Raw genomic sequence first — 19004 nt, forward strand, 5'->3', positions numbered from 1 at the left:
TCGCCCAGAGATCCGAATGGAGGACTAGTTTACCTCCGGATTGTTTTGTCTCTGGAGAAAGCATCATGCTTATTGTGACTGCTCCTGTTGGGCAGAAGCTGTCCTGGAAAAAAGTAATGTGATAGTTTTTCCATTTGCTTTCCACATTGCAGTACCACAACCATTAAAGCTGCTCCAGCCATGCTTGTGGTAATCCAGCCTCGAACCGGTCCCGGATCATTTCCTTTACACTTCAAGCTGGTAATAGTGATCACTGCTGCCCTCCACTATGCTAGTTTTTGTTCGCCCCGGGTATTTGATTTCCCCGGTACCACCCATATCTGGGAAGCATTCCCCTATCCGCAACCTGGGGAGGCGCCCGATGGGGGACTAGCAACCCCCTGAGGGAGCCCCATAATACATAGGTTTAAATCCCCTATTTCCAAATTATAAAAGTTATGCATTGTATGCACAAGCACACATATATGAAGTGTTTTGATTAAATTTGCCACAGATATCATGCCATTTGGGGAATCCTAGGAGCCACAATGTCATAAGCCATTTCACATTACATCACTTACTCGTCTATCATGTTGTTCACTACTGGATATATCACTTTTACAATAAAACTTATGATTACCACCAATTTCATTACCAGTTACTAGATTCTACTTCTGTAAGATTTTCATCCATACAATCCAAAACTGACACACCATCTTACTAATGCCTACACTACAAAACATGTAGAGAAGTGTTTGCTTATATTTAGTGCATGTTTAACAAACTATTAAGAAACAGGAGTATCTTTTAATTCTGAACACCAGTGCAAGGTTTGCTTGGGAAGGGGTGACACATTGTAACGCCTTAAAAAATTGTCAGCTGAACAAACTGTTTCTCAGTGGTGATAGGGTGTTTCAGTAAAGAATTCAATTGAACTGAATTTATTTAAATAATTTTGAAAAATTTAACATACATAGTATATGACATGTTAGTAAAGGATGAACAATATTTTTTTATATTGAAATATTATAATGATGCTCATCAATCAAAGATTCTACTGTATACTACAACAGTGCGTGTAGAAATAGCATATTAAGCTGAAATTGGTATCTTCTTAAAATAACCTTTAAGTGCAAGAATGTTATAGCCATGCTATGTAATGTAATAATATCCCCTCATTCTAATGGCCCATAGTTATAGTTTTTCTATCAGACTGAACAGTAACATGCAATAAGCACTGGTCTCATTTATGCACAAAAAATAACTTTGTCATCATGAAGTGACTTAACTCCTGTGACATGGTTACAGGAGTTTGCTATTCGTAGAATGGTATACCTGGATGCCCCAAATAATCATGGTGTATCTGATCCTGGTTGTTTTAGTATTACACCTACTGCCTACTGAAACATTCAAAGTATGAGGGACACATGACATATTTTAAGGCATATGGTAGTGTAGTACATTACTCACCTGTTTCTTTGGTAACAGCTGTCACTGATGAAGACTCCCCAGCCTCATCGACTTCTGAATTCTGTGCCTGAACCTGTGAAATGGTTAATGATATAATTCATAAATTACATCTGTAATAAATTCAGAGAGATTCTTCTGCTTTCAGCCTAATTTTTTATGTTAAAAGATGGCAAAGGCTTGTGGTTTTAGAATGTCTGCATGTGCGTGCCCAAGTAACTTTAAAAAGAACTATGTGCTGTAATGAAACTTCACACAGACATAAAAGGTTGTCTTCAGAGGAACATACTGCCCACATCTCCAGATTTAAACTCAGATGATCACTATCTACACACACATTGCAACAGAAACATCAAATCCTATTTTGTAAATGTAATTATAGGCTGATGTATTATTCCATTACCCTGTGTTTGTATTATGTAAATTTATAAAATAGTATGAATTGTACTTCATAACATATATTGTATTAGTTTTATAATTAAGACTTTTCCCACATTCCATTGTCATCTGACTATCTTATGGACCCATGGAATGTAATAAAGATGTATGTTAGTGTAAATGAAACAACAATAACCAATGCAATAACAGCAAAACATGTGGAATTTGATATGGATATATATCATAAAGATACCTATAGATGTACAGAAATTTCTAAGTTTCAGGTTCATTCAGAAGATGTTGATAGTCAGGAAATATACCAGTGGAAATTATACATGGAAAATTGTCATTAATGTATAATTTCTACTATCCTCTCTTTGTAAGGATAAAAAATAAGCAGATTAATGTTAAGCCATAACATTTCTTTGCCACAGGCAACCACACATTGATTACCAATACATACGCTTGTACCAAAATAAAATTGGTGTAATGGGTACCTATTATCTACATCTGCAACTTTTAATAATTAAAATGGCATTATTTTCCTCCAATTTTAATCTTGCATGAAATAAGCAATCATGTCAAATTGTCACACAAAATCACTAAATACATGAACCTTCACGAAGTATACTGGTAACCCAGCACATATTTGAAGTGATATCTGTTGTATGATTCACAGGCTGCAACACTATACTAGTACGCTCAGTAGTGATGTTCAATGTGTATCCACTGGTTCTACAAGAATTTTACATAAGCTACCTCAAACTTCATTAGGTGCACTTTTATAACTATGTAAGGTTGCCTTTCAACTCCAGTGTTTTCATATGTCTGCCCCAACAGATGCAAGCTTCTTCCACTGGTTCTACCTAACATTGTATGCAAACTGATTAAATTATATATTAAAAGTCTTTGGTTTCCTTACTTACCAAAACAGTGTATTCTGTATCTTGTTTAAGATTATTGGCTGTATGGCAGTACAGATGGGGCCATGCTACACATGAGAGTGGTTCTATTACTGATTTCATGGTGTTCAATCCCACTGCCTGATAAGTAATTATGAAGGATTCAAGTGAGCCAAACATGTGTTTTGGAGCAGCCCACCTCACTCCAAGCATCCAACGACTTTTCTTATATACCATCAACTGTTCCACATGATCTGGAGCTAGTCAACAGACAAACATTTATAGGTATATGGTTAGACTCTACTGTAGGAAATGGGTTACTTAGCATTTAATATTTTACTACCACTTAACAAGTTTCACAGAGACCTCTTACTACAGGAAATGCCTTCACAGTATAACCATACATTTAAAGAGTAATAAATAACACAATAAAATTGATGAGATTAATAGTCACCATGATGATGAAGGCAGTAATATCCTCTTAAGTGTCAGTCAGTATATACCAGACTACTTGGTGCAACATCACAAAAGACATATCAAATCTAAAACTTCTTGACTATGGTGAAGAGTCAATTGAATAAAAATTTCCTTGGATATTATCCATCATCCAGTAAATATAAAACGTAAAACGACGTTTCGGAGATGGGACTCTATCTCCGTCCTCAGGTTCCTACACAGTTGGGCCCACTAGATAGAGCTAATCCCTATCTCCGGACAAAGTAAAAAAGTGAAAGTCCCGGAATAAAAAGACATCACCACACCATCCATCCGTGGGATGTAAAAGAATAGATAGTAGAAATCAAAATTCATTAAACACGATAAAGCCAAAAAAACAAAAACTCACAAAAGGTGGGAATAAATACACATGAACATTAATTCGAAACTCGATGCACAACTTGGACTTCTTCAGAGATGACAGGTTTCCAAATAGGAGATAAATCCAAACTAGGCTGGCTGATAGGATTGGCGAGTAGTGCCATGTGTGCCGCCTCCTTGTATTTTCTGTAGACGGTATTGGGTTCTGTTAATAACACCCTGGCTCCATCCCAACAGACATGATCTTCTTCGTACGCATGTTGCGCCGATCTGGATTTCTCCAGCAGGCCCTGTCTGAAATTATATTTGTGTTCCTTTATGCGTACCTCCAGAGGTCTGCTGGTTTCGCCGATATACCATCTACCGCAATCACACGGGATTCCATAAACACACTGCCTAGTCTGTCTCTCGACTGTTCTGGGTCTCATGGAACTCAATAAACCACGGAGAGTGTGACCGGTTTTAAAGATTGTCCTGATATTCTAATGGTTCCCAATTCTTCTAAATTTTTCTGAGACACCTCTGACATATGGGATAACTGCCGTACCCAGAGGCGTTCTGTCAGGAGAAGGCCGGATGTTTTTTCGGACTTAATAACAGATTTTTTTTATCGTGTTTAATGAATTTTGATTTCTACTATCTATTCTTTTACGTCCCACGGATGGATGGTGTGGTGATGTCTTTTTATTCCGGGACTTTCACTTTTTTACTTTGTCCGGAGGTAGGGATTAGCTCTATCTAGTGGGCCCAACTGTGTAGGAACCTGAAGACGGAGATAGAGTCCCATCTCCGAAACGTCATTTTACGTTTTATATTTATTAGACGATGGATAATATCCAAGGAAATTTTTATTCAATTGATCACAAAAGACAGCCATACCAAAAACAATAACAACATTAGTTATAGCTACTACTTAATGAAATTAAAACAGAGATACAAATCTACATGTCAGTTCCCCTGAAAATAACAATTCTTTAATCTTAAATTAAAATCTTACTTGTTGCTCTTGTCTGGACATGTATCTCCAGTGGGTGACTTGAGCTCCAACCCTTTGAATTCACCAGGAACACCTTCACCATGTACTGAGTGTGGGGTGTGAGGTTGGTTAAGGTGACTGTTGTTAGATGTGTCATCCCCTCCAGGATGTGCTGGGAGTTATGAACACTCACTAATTCATATCGGTATTCATACAGGTATCCATTGGCATAAGTGCAATTCTGAGGTGGTTCCCACTGTATGGTGAAACTTGAGTTGGTTCGCTGGACTATTGCTGAGGTGAAATTTGTGGCAGGTGTTACACCAGGCACTGAGATATTAAGAAGAGACTCCATTAATATATTGAGGATTAACTATCTAGTTGCCCATCTCATCTAAACACTGGATAATTAAAAAGAGCATTTTACAAAAAAAAACATAACTTATGAAATAATCTGCATCCATGAATGACACAAGACTGAAGTGTAGACGATTGCCCAGCAAACTATTTACAGTCACCATTACTATAACATGGCCTGTCCACTCTTGGCACTGGATCCAAACAGATGATCATTTTATACTAAATAAAACAACCTGACTATAACTGTTAAAAATGCACGGACTTTGCCCACAAGATGAACATCTATTGAATTCTCAACATGAACTCACTGTCTTTTCACAAAGTATGATTTCACATGTTGTGTTAATTTGTTTGCTTAGTTAAAGCAGCCAGACTCTGGGCTGAAATTTCAATATGGTACTTCCCAAATACCATGTAGCCGTGCAGTTTGAGGCATCATGCTTCGGACCGGTGATACGGAATGCGCACTGGTTCGAGTCTCAGGGAAAGAAATTTCTCATGAGATTTTTGACGGGTGCATGGGACCAGTGCCAACCCAGCATCATAAGGAAATTGGGGAGCTACAATGGGTAGCATAATACAGTCATGGAAACTAGCAATGGCTGCGGGTTCGTCGTGCTGACCACACGTCACCCTATTGGTTGGATCATCATTCACCTCTGCTTAGGCATGTGAACATGAGGCCAGCAGCCAGCTAGTTTGCTTTGGCTCTCAGAGAGCTGCTATGCCATGGATTATTATTATCCCATTTATTCACCACTTTATGGGGTATGTACTTCCATGTACCCGAGACAGACCTTGTCCCTAAGGTACATAGGGCAGCAGCTATTTCCGGATACATATTGTTTTTAGCAAGTGCCACATGTATTATATAATTTTATTTTATGAAAAAGTGAAACAAGAAGTAATGCCTTCATGAATGAAAATTGGTTACAATTTGCTTCATATCACATGAGTGGAAGTTTCATGAAGAGTGTGAGTGAACGTATGTATACACGAGAGAAGAAGAAATAGAGGGATGTATGTATGTATGTATGTGTGGGTGTGGGTGTGTGTGGGGGGGGGGGGGGGGAGACTTCTGGATAGGATCAGAAAATGTGGGAAAACTTGACATGGATTCTTATAAATAATTTACAGTAGATTTCGGTTGATTGGGGCAGTTGTTTATTTCAGACAAATCTTAAAGAATGACCCTTTTTAACTCTTTACATGGAACTTCACATAATTGGGGCAACAACATAATTGGGCCAAAGTGTCAGTCCCAATGTGTCCCAATTAACCGGAATCCACTGTATTCTAATAGTTACAAAAACATACTAGCAAAAACACACTGATAACTTACACAATAAAGAACTAAAGTACGGGCATAAAGGTTATGCATCAGTTCAACATGTTACATATTACAAGAGTTCACTTAACCTTAGCATTTTTTAGCTAATATACCAGTTTCACAAACCTGTCATATCCGTGACAGCCAGCACGTAACTGGCAGGTCCCCAGGAACCAGACAGAGCAACAACACTGACTGAGTACTGTGCATGTGACAACAGACCACGCAGAACAGTGGAAGTATTTTTCACTTCTACCTGACCAGCAGAGTGGCTGCAGTTCTCACTGTGGCAGGCAAGGAGTTTCTTGCACTGAACAAATTTAAAAACAAAATTTTATTATTACACACACCTTCTCTCATTAATGCACATCTACCATCATGAACACTCATTTCTACCATCTTACATGTGTCATTGCAGTTTTCCTGTTATCTGTAACCATCTGCAACAACTAGGGAAACTGCAGTACCAACTGTATACTTTCTATCTTCTAAGTCAAAGTAATTCAACTAACTAGATAGCTTACAGAACCTGAAGGTTCATCACCGAATTAACCAAAGCCCTCCACTGGTCCCTGTCCTGAGCCAACAAAAACCAGTCGCCTTTAACTTCTATCTCCCATAGATCACGCCTGATATTATCCTCCCATCTATGTCCAGGTCTCCGCAGTGATCTCTTCCCCTCAGGCTTCCCTACCAATACCCGGTGAACACATCTTGCCCCATCCATGCATGCCCCATGCCCTGCCCATCTCAATCTTCTTGATTTAATCACCATGATAACACTGGGGGAGGATTACAAATTTTTAAGCCTATCTTCATGCAGTTTTCTCCATACCCTCTTCTCTCCCATGCCAAAGTAATTCAACATATAAAAAAATTAGCTGATTGACTCATAGGCTCTGATGAGATGATGATTATGAATGATTAGGTCAGAGGCAGATTAAGGCCTAAGGCAGTAGCTTCGGATTAAGATGAAGAGAATGAACAAAATTACAGAAAACCTCAGACAGTAAAGCTGATAAACCAGCTGAATTCATAAACAGAAATCCAGTATGTTACTGCTGGTTATTGCTAGAGTAAGGAAAACATATTTTTAGCCTTTATTCCTTGAATACAGCTACATACCACATATATGTTGCTTAATATTATTGGCCACTAGTCATTATACAAGATTAGTGACAATCTTCAACTTAGGAAAGTACATAATAATTCACAATTATCTGTCCATTTGTTCATGTCACTCAAGAGGGTAGAGTTATGCCTGAAAAGAATCTCTCATAGAACGAACTATGGATTAGTCTGGAGAAGCACAGTGGGTCTGAATCCCTAAGAAAACATTTGTTGGACATTCTTCTACATTTCACACCTCCTAAATGTTAGATGGTTATTAGGTACAATAAAATAAATAAATTCGTGGCGTAACATCTTCAGAGAGCCAAAGCCGACTAGCTTGACTAGCTTGACTGCTGGCCTCACATTCACATGCCTAAGCAGAGGTGAACGATCATCCAACCAGATACAGGGTGACGTGTGGTCAGCACGACAAACCCCCAGCCATTGCTAGTTTTCCTGACCGGATTACGCTACTTATTGTAGCTCCCCAATTTCCTCACGATGCTGGGTTGGCACCGGTCCCATACACTGGTCGAAAGCTCATGAAAAAATTTCTTTTCCCCAGAGATCCGAACCAGCGCGCATTCCGTATCGCAGGTCCGAAGCATGATGCCTCAGACTGCGCGGCTACGGCGCGGGACTATTAGGTACAATACTGTGGCATAAATATAACTTTTATTTCCCACGTCTTCATAAAGACCCAGTTTAGCACCATACAACACTTCTCCAGTGAAACCTGCACCTAGGAACTTTTTTTTATCCTTCCTCCACCAAAACAAACTGGCCTACAAAATATTATATTTCCTTATGCCATTAGTCTATGAAGTATAATTTAAAATTCACATCATATGCAGTTCATGAAAGTGAAGTAATATGTATGATGAGAGTCTCACATCATCATGTGTTGCATTAAACTTTACTTTAAGAGGCACAATTAGTGTAAACACTTACAAAAACTGCAACTCTACAACAATCATATGCATCCCACTGTTATTTACTTAAGCAGAGATTATAATGTTTCCAACACAACATATTAAATATTCAAAAGTATTTTAAATATGTAACATGTTGCAAACTCAATTGCTTTCAACAGTTGGAATGAAATGTTACTAGCAAGTGCTCAAATAACCCAGTGACGTGGAACCATTCATCACTGAAAATGACTCTCTTCTGAAATTGTTTCGATGTATTCTGATAAACACTGACAGACGTTTCAGAGCCTACTGCCTCCATCATCAGGGCTCCTCTGAAATGTCAATCAGTATCCATCAGACTACATAGCACAATATCACAGAAGACAGACATCTTCATACTCACTGCCATGGGAACCTGAAATCTAACCATTCAATACTGGTATGCAATTACACACACACATTGTTTTGGATATTGTTGTACTTAAAATTAAGAATCCATTGCCAGGAGGAAATGTAATTACTTCGCTTGTAAATATAAAATTCAGAACCAATAATAGTTTTGAGATTTCATTTTAGGGAAGCATGAAATTTCTTTGTTATAATAAGAGTTAAGGAGCAAGAAAATTAACTTATCTACTAGCATAAAGATGTGATGAACTTAAAGTGCATTGCATAGGGCTTATATAAACCAGTATTCTGATAGTGCATTACTGTTTTCTCCAGAAAAGTGCATTTCATTGGTTTGTGAATGAATCTGTGTATGTAAATTAAAGGAAATAAAAGAAATTAATTTTACTCTGTTGTATCTTACAGTGTATCTTGCTGCTCACAACTTTTTATAGCTTTAAAAGAAGGAAGTCTTACATCAGAAAAAATTCCTGCATATGAAAGTGTCCAAGTAAGTTCCTGGTCTTAAATGTAGGGATAATGTATGAGTGAAACATAATTGTGCCATGCACAAATGTAACCAAGTGGTTACGGCTAATGAACTTATGATCTCCAGAACTTGCCTGGTTGACCATGCGCAGTTGTGTTTCCCCCACAAATTTACCTTTTCCGTTCACTCCTTGAGACTATGTTACCTAACTCAAAGCCCACTTCTATACGGGAGTTCAGCCAGATCATCTATAACAAATTCCGTCTTGGTCTTTTCTTCAAAATTCTACTTTGGAAAAAGGTTGAGCCCTTGTGCGGATGGTCAGCCGGTGGAGACGTCCGCTGTGGTAAGTCTTGTGATTTACTTTGTTTTGGTTATCCAGCGGACGCTCCCACCAGGGTATATTTGTTAATTTCGTTTATTGTTCTGTTGTATTTGTGCTTATCATAAATATATATATACTTATGTTTATTTTGTGTTCAATGTGGTTTATTTTAGTTGAACTAACACGCCGGTTCTAGTTAAATATCGTAAATAGGCACATAATGAACTGGTGATGTGGTAATTCTGCTTCAGCAGATATGAAAGGAACAACTTTGACAACATCTAAAATCATTAGTACTGATCCATATTTATGTGGTACACTCTCTTTTCACAAATGAGGCTCTAGTGACCAGGTCATGGTACTGAAAATCATCAAGACTTGAAGAAGTACCACTACCCAATTCAAGGAATCAAGTCAAGGCAATATAACCATTACATATAGTCTGGAGGACATGCCATTATCAAAAGTTGTATTACATTAGTTGAGTTTGGAGAATATAATTTGGTTTGATTAATATGGTCAAAGTCCCAATAAACCAATACACCCATTCACCAAGTGACATATATAGAAGAGAAAAGAGAATAAAATTTTATTCTTACACTTTTCTACTACAAATTAAGGACTAACCTGATAAGAGACTGTGTACCGGTGAATTGTTCCAGCTGTGATCAGTGGAGGTTTCCACTTTATCTCTAATTCTTGACTTGTGGAGGAGACCAAATGTATGTCATGCACCTTTCCAGGAACTATAAAAGAACATTTGTATATTAACCATATCCGACTATAAGCATGCAATTGAGCATTCATGGCTCCTCCATGAGTGAAAACTTAACTGAATAAAGTACTACTGGACAAAGACAAAAAATGAGAGCTTACAAATGAAAACATACATCATAGAAGACACATGGTAGATACCACATACCAGTGGCTGTGTAAGTTTACCTGTCATCATGACAACTTTTACTGCATACTATGGGATAAATAGTGAAATAGCAAAAAAAATTTACCGCACAACCACCTTCAAAGTAGTTCACTTCTGATGTCATACATTTCTGCCTGCAACCATATCACAACAGGAGACACTACTGTAAGCCTTTCCTGTGACCTCATATTTCACTAGTTTTTAACCTTGGGAACAGGCAGTAGCATAACCAGCAGTAACCCGACCTGGTGAATGGGAAGGCTGTAAAGGCACAGTGATACCATACTTTGACAGTTTATTCCTTCGTACACTGGGTAAAGCATGCCATTTTATGGTCTGATTCATGTTCTGTTTAATCAAAATGTACTCCTGGTGAATGATGCACTGGCTATTGAAGAAATCTTTCTAAATCACCTTCTGATCTGAATGGTCTGTATGAAATTTCGGCTTCCTGTCTTGATAAGAGGAATAATATTTGCCATTTTGATTGTGGGCAGAAATTCAGACAGCACAACATTCAATCACCCACAACCTTGAATAAAAATTTACTTGGATATTATCCATCGTCTAGTAAATATAAAACGTAAAACGACGTTTCGGAGATGGGACTCTATCTCCGTCTTCAGGTTCCTACACAGTTGGGCCCACTAGATAGAGCTAATCCCTATCTCCGGACAAAGTAAAAAAGTGAAAGTCCCGGAATAAAAAGGCATTACCACACCATCCATCCGTGGGACGTAAAAGAATAGTATGTAGAACTAGAAATAGTATGTAGCCCTGAAAATGGATGGCGCTAAAGCTCCGTGCCTATACCCGGCCGCCGGAAGGCAAAGGCGTGTAAGCTGAAGCCTCGGCGAGTAGGAGGGCGCGGCGGTGTGCGCGGAAGGGTCAGGGCACGAGCCCGCCTGGAGCCGCCGCCGGTGCAGATCTTGGTGGGACGTAAAAGAATAGTATGTAGAACTACATACTATTCTTTTACGTCCCACGGATGGATGGTGTGGTAATGCCTTTTTATTCCGGGACTTTCACTTTTTTACTTTGTCCGGAGATAGGGATTAGCTCTATCTAGTGGGCCCAACTGTGTAGTAACCTGAAGATGGAGATAGAGTACCATCTCCGAAACGTCGTTTTACGTTTTATATTTACTAGATGATGGATAATATCCAAGTAAATTTTTATTCAATTGACTCTTCACCATCGTCAAGAAGTTTTAGATTTGATACCCACAATCTTGTTCAGAATTCTTGGATCACTTTTCCTTCTAATGAAAGATCATTCTTGTGTGGATCTTGATATTCCACAGAACAAGATTCCAAGACACACAACACATGCTGAATAGCAGGTACGTAACATGTATTACTTAAATCATTCGTATATTGAATGACCACTTGGTCTCGTTATTTGTGAGCTGTGTTGGCATTCCCTTTTCAAGATCATACTCTAATGACTGACAGCTTTCCTTTAAATACCTTTGTATAGTACAGCCAAACCCATGGCCCTTTACCCACAGGTTTCACTGATCATGAATGTGGGGCTCTCTTGTAGTCATAATTAACATTCACTCTCACTTCAAATTGTGACATTCTGCTGTGCCAAGCTATTAAAATAACAACATTCAAACTATGGTGTCATTTGTGCAGTCAGTAAACTTGCACACACAAGAACAGTTCTCTGTCCATAACAAAAACATGAAAACTCATATACATATTAAGTCATTCAGTGGCATACAGAGGATGAAGATGACAGCTAGGTTACTGGGTATTTTAATTTCAATAACCAAGCTACTGAAATCAAATTTTATATTCTTTCAAATTAAACAAGGTAAAATCGTTTATAACACAAAGGTGGTTATAAAAAAAGTAAGAAATTAGAGCAGAAAGAAGCACAAGTTTTTTGGTGTCATTTTTGACAGCAATTTAACATGGAAATTCCAAACCGATAAAATTTGCAGCAATAATCAGTTCAAGTCTGTTGATAATTATGGGATTATCAAATGTGGATGATTTGGAGGTGCTCGTTGCAGTCTATTACCGTTTAATATACCCAGTATCCTTTATATGGTATTACTGTATATGGAAATGGTACAAAGAAATGTACAAAAAGTTTTTACACACAAAAAAAGGTACTCAGTTGTATTGCAGAGCCGAAGTATAGCAACCCAAGTCGAGAAGGTTTTAATAATTTAAATATTGAAACTCAGTTTTCATTACATGTTTATGAAAAAATGTTCAAGAAATGTAAGGATAGTTGTATGATTAATGACAAGTTGCATGCCCATAATATTCAGTCTTCTCTTGATTATCACCAGTACATTCATAATTTACAAATCTATAATAGAAGATGGACTATTACAGGATATAAACTTTATAATAAACCAACAGCATATATTGAATAGATCAGTAATAATTAAAGAGAAGCTTAAGCCATTTCTCATCGATAGATGCCGTTACTCAATTTAGGACTTTATCAGCGATAATTTTTCTCATACTGGTTCAATTTGTATGACACATTTGACAGCATGATTTGAATGTATTGTTAAACTAGTGATATGAATTAGCCTCAACCTGCTCTTACACTTATATTTGGTGTAATTTTGTTTATTATGCTTTCTTCTCATTCCTGGAAATATGAGCTTACATGACTGGACATGCCCTATCTCATTCTAAAGTGACTAAAGGATGAAGAGCAATAATAATAATAATAATAATAATAATAGCCTTCTGGGATATTGCACCATGTAGTCTTACAGAAGCTGACTGATGTTTCAATGATGCCTCGATCATCAGGGTGATGAGTAAGTTGCACCTGTAAAAGCAAGTGGTAGGAAAGGAGCAGGCCAGAGCAAATGGATGAAGAAAGGAAGACAAAGAGAGTAACAGAGCCAATATGACAGTTGGGTGACCACAACCTAACTGGGAGAAGGGGGAAGAGATATAAACACTAAAGTAGGCAGGAAAATATATGTAGAACAAGGGAGGAAATGAAAAACAAGGAAAGAAGTAAAATAAAGATCAACAATAAAGTCTTACTGATATCCCTATTTCCCAAGTTTTCAATTGTAATTAACCATGTTTTATTATTTTTCCCCTTCTTTCTTTCTATTTCACTTTCTTACCTGTTCTTCCTATGCACATTCCACATACTGTATCTTCCTATACATCTATGTTTGTATTCCCCTATAGCAAGGCTGTGCTGCTGCCCCCACCCCTCACTATTCCTCTGAATCGTTTGCTCTGTCTGTCCTCACCTCGACCCAACCCACCGCCATGGCCTACACATCACCCTGAAGATGGAGGCAGTAAGCAATCAAGTGTGCTTAATGTCTGATCATTCAGAGAAGCAAAAGTTAGGGAGAGACTATAAGTAGAACATCTAATAATTTAAATTTTTTAGTATAAGAACACTCCTCTGAAATGTGTGGAGACAAAATACTATAGGAGTATTCAACTCCTCCAGTATTTTGCCCTCACAATAGAGTGATTACTTGCTAACACATATTTTCACTAACAGTAAAAGGGTCAACAAACAGGTTTGGGATACAGCTGCAGAATCTGAGTCCATTTAAAAATAATCTTACAAAATTTAACGTATACAATTAGCATGTTCCTATTATCCAAGTTTAACCTTATAAAAAAATCTGAAGTACTTATGAAAATTGTAACTTATATCCCATGCCACAGGCCTTACTGGACTGACCAGCAGAGTTGGCAAGCTGCTAGAATGAATAATGCAAATCGTTGGTTCATGTTTGTAAGCCTCCTGGAGTTATTACCATGTGACGCAGCAATAACATAGACCTCACAAATATCAGTTGGGTGCTAATTTCTCAAGTTAAATATCATCATACAAATGAGTAACATGTATACTGAACTTACCGCCAACCTTTGTAGTTGTGAGGAGGACAGATGAAAATGGGTACTTTTCCCCCACATTGGTTAATGCCTGCACTCGGATCTGATATTGCTGGCCTGGCAACATGTTGGAGAAGGTAGTTGTCATTTCTGAACCTTGATAATGCTTCAACCAACGCAAACTCTCTTTGCGTTCCACCTCAAACTGTCTTGCAGCACACCATATGGGGCTCTCTGGTACAATCTGGAAAAGTAAACATTCCTAATAAATATGAATACATAATACAGATATAGCATAAATGATTTGCAATTGTTATCTGAAGTTTTTTACATTTAAAATCACAATATAACAGGTAACCTTAGCATAACCAACATTTAATTCAGGACTGCTTGTTAACCCTCCCTGCATGTTGCGGTTAATAAGACAAACCTGTGTTGAAAATCATGGTTTCAATTGCTCACATCACCCAACACATCACTACAACTATATGTACATAGCACACTGGAAACTTACGTTTGTGTAGTTGATACCACTGTCATGACCACTATCCCATCAGTTATTTACTAGACCATGTGGCCTGCTAGTCTCATACCACCTATTCTGGTAATACTATATATGGTAACTACTTCCAACCCATGAAATCAAGAATAAAAAAATATTTAAAGGCACACAGAATTCATTCCAGTAGGAAAGATGGCTGCTTGTAAAAGGCATGTGGCACAATGTCTTCATTTATATAATATCCACAACGAAATATGGCAAGAAATATTCTTTGATGCAAATAAAACAATTGGTAAAGATATTATACTCTTTTCTATCTGCTTTAGACTTTCTAGCATCCAGAACTGCAATGACTGGGTGCAAACTGCATTCCTCAGAAGTTATTATATTCACTTTAGCATGGCCTAACTAAAGTACTCAGCACAGAACAGGTATGGTTGTTGGTTCACCATATAAAGAGATAATTTAGACACTCTCATTCATTCTGAAAGCTGAGTCACACAAGGCAATACTTATACACCACCACCAATCACCACTCAGTACAATCAAGAGTACAACACGAAGAGAAACAATTCAAATTGTTTCCTTCCTTGGGGTGGTACTGGATAGAAGGAACATGTATATAAAAAAACCTACACACTAAACAATGCTCTGTCAGAATGATGACTTGCTACAGGCTGGATGACCGGGGTTCTATCCCCGACGGTGACAGAGGATTCTTCCTCTAACCTCTGCATTCAGACTGGCTCTGAGGTCCACCCAGCCTTGTCTCCAGTGGGTACCAGGATCATTTACAGGGGGGTAAAGCGAGGCCAGGGAGTGAAGCTAACCACTCACCCCCATCTAGTGCCGAGGTTAAGAATGAGTATTAGCTATACCTCCTCTCCTCCGAAGCACCTACATGGCATAGAGTGGGACAGATTTCACTTTATTCTAATCACTTACAAAGTATAAAGAAAGGAATAGTCAGATGAATAAACAATACAGCAAGAACTACATGCACAAATAAAGACAAACTGACAAAGGAACAAACAAATATACGAGCCACATTCAGGAGAAAGAGAAAAAAAATTATCAAAGAAATAAAGTCCTTATCAACAGCTATGAACAGAATCCCAACAATCATGCAACCATGAGAGGTACCATGATGGTACTATACATTCCAGGGACTATAGAAAAGAATTCATAGAATTGGGAAAAAAATCAGAGTACAAACAGCATTCAGGTCATGAACACTATAAGGCATAACTACAAGGGTAAGAGGAAGTTATGAAATTTACACATAGCATAACAATTCTGGCATTTCTGCTCTGCTATTGCCTCTGCACTTTTAATTATTAAATGCTAATGGTGTCTTATAAATACCATAAAACAGGTGTGGTGTATTAACAAGGTCTTCCAACACAAATTCAGATGAATATGAGTCCAATGGTTTGTGTATCTGCGTGCGTGTGCACATTCCAATTCTGTGAGGTGAGTTTATTATGCCATATTTTTTATAAGAATGAACTGCTACATAACAGTACTTGTAATTACCAGAATACTAGTGATCTATTTTTAAAAATTAACCTTATCTATACAGGAAAGTATATCATTCCTACTGCCTTTCTGTTGTGAATGCTATCAGGTTGGAAAACTGCAGCACCAAATACTATGCAGGTAACTGGTAAATCAAAGGCATGGTGTCAACAAGCAAGTGCAATATATGACAATCCCTGAGTTGGGTCGATCCTTGTCCATTTCAAAGTTTAAATGTTGCTAGAACTCAGCTGGTCATCACTCACGTGACAGACATATTTGAATTACAATATGGTCAGTTTGTCATTATACTCTGTCCCCTTGCCAGCAAGTACTAACCATTCAAATAATATATCATATAAACAATTGTTCAAATTAGCTAATTGTCTCCATTTACTAGTATTACATATTCAGAATCCCAAATTTTTAATGTTATATATTTATACCTCATAATGGGTATAATACTATCATAATTCATTACAGCACTATGAATGGAACAGTAGTTGAATGTGAATGTCAGAGAGTCGCAACAGTTACTTCACATAATTCTATCGGAAGGGGAATTTCTGCTGTTTGCTAGGCTCAATTTGCAGTGTTTCTTGACATCATCAGAACTCTACTGAGCCATGATCTGCAGACCTGTATTTCTCCTGTATTATTCAATAAACCTCAAGTATTTTACATCTTGTCTCCTCAATTAGGCTTGATCTGTAAGCTGTGTACATGAACCTAAGCTAAATGAGCATCACTCCAGGCTGTTTGGAAATACTGTCTTCTGCTGGACCAGTCAATCCAACAACAAGCATGTTAACCAACAACTAAAGTCATATAATATTAAAGCCTGCATATAAAATACAATCACTTCAAGTTGTTTCAAAGTTTGATTCACCAACGTAAATTTTTAAAATGATGCTGTTGTGGTTATGAAACTAATTCTGCTGCACAAATAGAACAACTGTCAAACTCACATGTTTTCAGGCATCAACATTTTCAACAGTTTACCACCGTCTCATAAGTCTTATAATTAAAAAGGTACAATTTAAAGTAGCATTAAAAAGATACTTAATTACACACTCCTTTTACTCTGTTGATGAATTTCTAATGTTTACAAATAATTACATGAAGAAACAAACATTTCGGAACCATCCGTCTCCCATTATCAGGGTTCTCACATCACATCAGAGAACTGATGATGGGGACAGAAATGGTTCCTGAAACGTTGGTTTCTTCATGTAACCATCTGGCACAAATAACTAAAAACATTTCATACATGTTTTCGTGTCTTTATATACCACAAGTGAGTACTATAATTTATCTACTGCATGAAATGAGTGGATATATTTTTAATATATCACTGCTTTATGTAAACCCTTTGTTTATAATATGTGAAATCTTCATAATACTATGAACTGTACACATAATGTGTACATATTGATTAATTCCACATCCTATTGTCATCTGACAAACTTACAGATCCATGGAGTGGAATAAAGATGTCTGTATTTAGGTGTCTTCTGAACAGATTGAAAATCTGAATCAAATCCTAATATTCTATTTCAGTAATTATAGTGATTTATGTTGCAGTTTGCACCTTTCTGATTTAAAATTTATATTCTCTTCATTCCCAGTAGTGTTCTATTTGATAGACCTACAACAGTGGTTTTCAGCCCATGGCCTGCCAATGTGTTTTGTCTTCTGCATTACTGACTACTGTGTAACTCTATTATGAAAAATAGTTTCAAGATATCAGAAAACATGTTTTATTAATTTTTCCACAATTTGGCAATATCTTTCATTGTGAATAACTGATCAGTTAACTGAAAGTCAAACCCAGAAGGTGGGTACATCTTACTGGTGAAATCTTTGAGTGATGCATGTGAACTGCAACATAAAATTTGAAACTGAAAGATCACTCACGCAAAAGTATCCTCAAATATCTCATTAATGACTGTGAACTTTAAGCAAACTGTTTTCTGGACATTATCCATCATCCAAGATTAAATAAAATCAATAAAACCATGTTGTTTTGGAGATGGGAGTCTATCTCTGTCTTTAGGTAAGACCTACTCTGTTGGGCCCAATCAATAAAACTAATCCCTATCTCGAGATTAGCTCATTGATTGGGCCCACCAGAGTAGGTTTTACCTGAAGACAAAGATAGACTCCCATCTCCAAAACATCATGGTTTTACAGATTTTATTTAATCTTGGATGATAGATAACGTCCAAAAAACAATTTGCTTCAATAACGCACCATCATCAAAAACTTTCAGACATGAATTATGTGAACTTGTTTTAAATTATAAGTTTGCAGCACTTACACAAAATTGCCACATCATTTGAATAAATTTTACTCACTCCATGAGTTTAAAGAAAATGGTGAATGTAACCCTGTGTCTGGAAAAGGATGAGATCCCATCCCACAGCAATGAAGAAATTAATATCCTGAAAAACACAAACCTGCATCTTGAAACTTTTTATTAAACTTGAGCCCTTAGTGTCATGTGAAAACTACTTTGTAACATACCCAAATCTCATCACAAATATAACAATGTATCCTTTCAATCCCATTCAGATCACTAAAATGACAAGTATTGTCACACATTTCCATATTTATGAAATTCTTATGTCTGTGTACATGCACATAACATGTAATAACATGACACCATTATGTTACTGACCTTCCAAGTGACCTGGAAGCTGTCCTCTGTAATTTCTGTAGCCTGAAGATCATAATGTACAGAATCAGGAACTGAAAATTACATTATTCAAATA

General features: G+C 37.3%; 1 protein-coding gene across 4 annotated transcripts in view; it reads right to left on the minus strand.

Annotated features, from left to right (window-relative positions):
* The window catches only part of LOC110838250 (receptor-type tyrosine-protein phosphatase F-like), an 82768-nt gene that overhangs the window by 12289 nt on the left and 51475 nt on the right, over positions 1-19004 (minus strand). For all 4 annotated transcript variants that reach the window (XM_022081280.2, XM_087357075.1, XM_022081281.2 and 1 more), the window contains 7 exons: positions 18911-18981; positions 14235-14454; positions 10065-10183; positions 6335-6518; positions 4540-4848; positions 2751-2986; positions 1450-1522 (listed from right to left, as the gene is read on the minus strand). In XM_022081280.2, the coding sequence (XP_021936972.2) occupies positions 1450-1522; positions 2751-2986; positions 4540-4848; positions 6335-6518; positions 10065-10183; positions 14235-14454; positions 18911-18981 (1212 nt within the window). The remainder of the gene's footprint in view (positions 1-1449; positions 1523-2750; positions 2987-4539; positions 4849-6334; positions 6519-10064; positions 10184-14234; positions 14455-18910; positions 18982-19004) is intronic.

Source organism: Zootermopsis nevadensis, unplaced genomic scaffold (genome assembly GCF_977971745.1).
Source record: "Zootermopsis nevadensis isolate Lab colony 2312 unplaced genomic scaffold, Znev_1.0 Znev_ptg000028l, whole genome shotgun sequence".
Lineage (NCBI taxonomy): Eukaryota > Metazoa > Arthropoda > Insecta > Blattodea > Termopsidae > Zootermopsis > Zootermopsis nevadensis.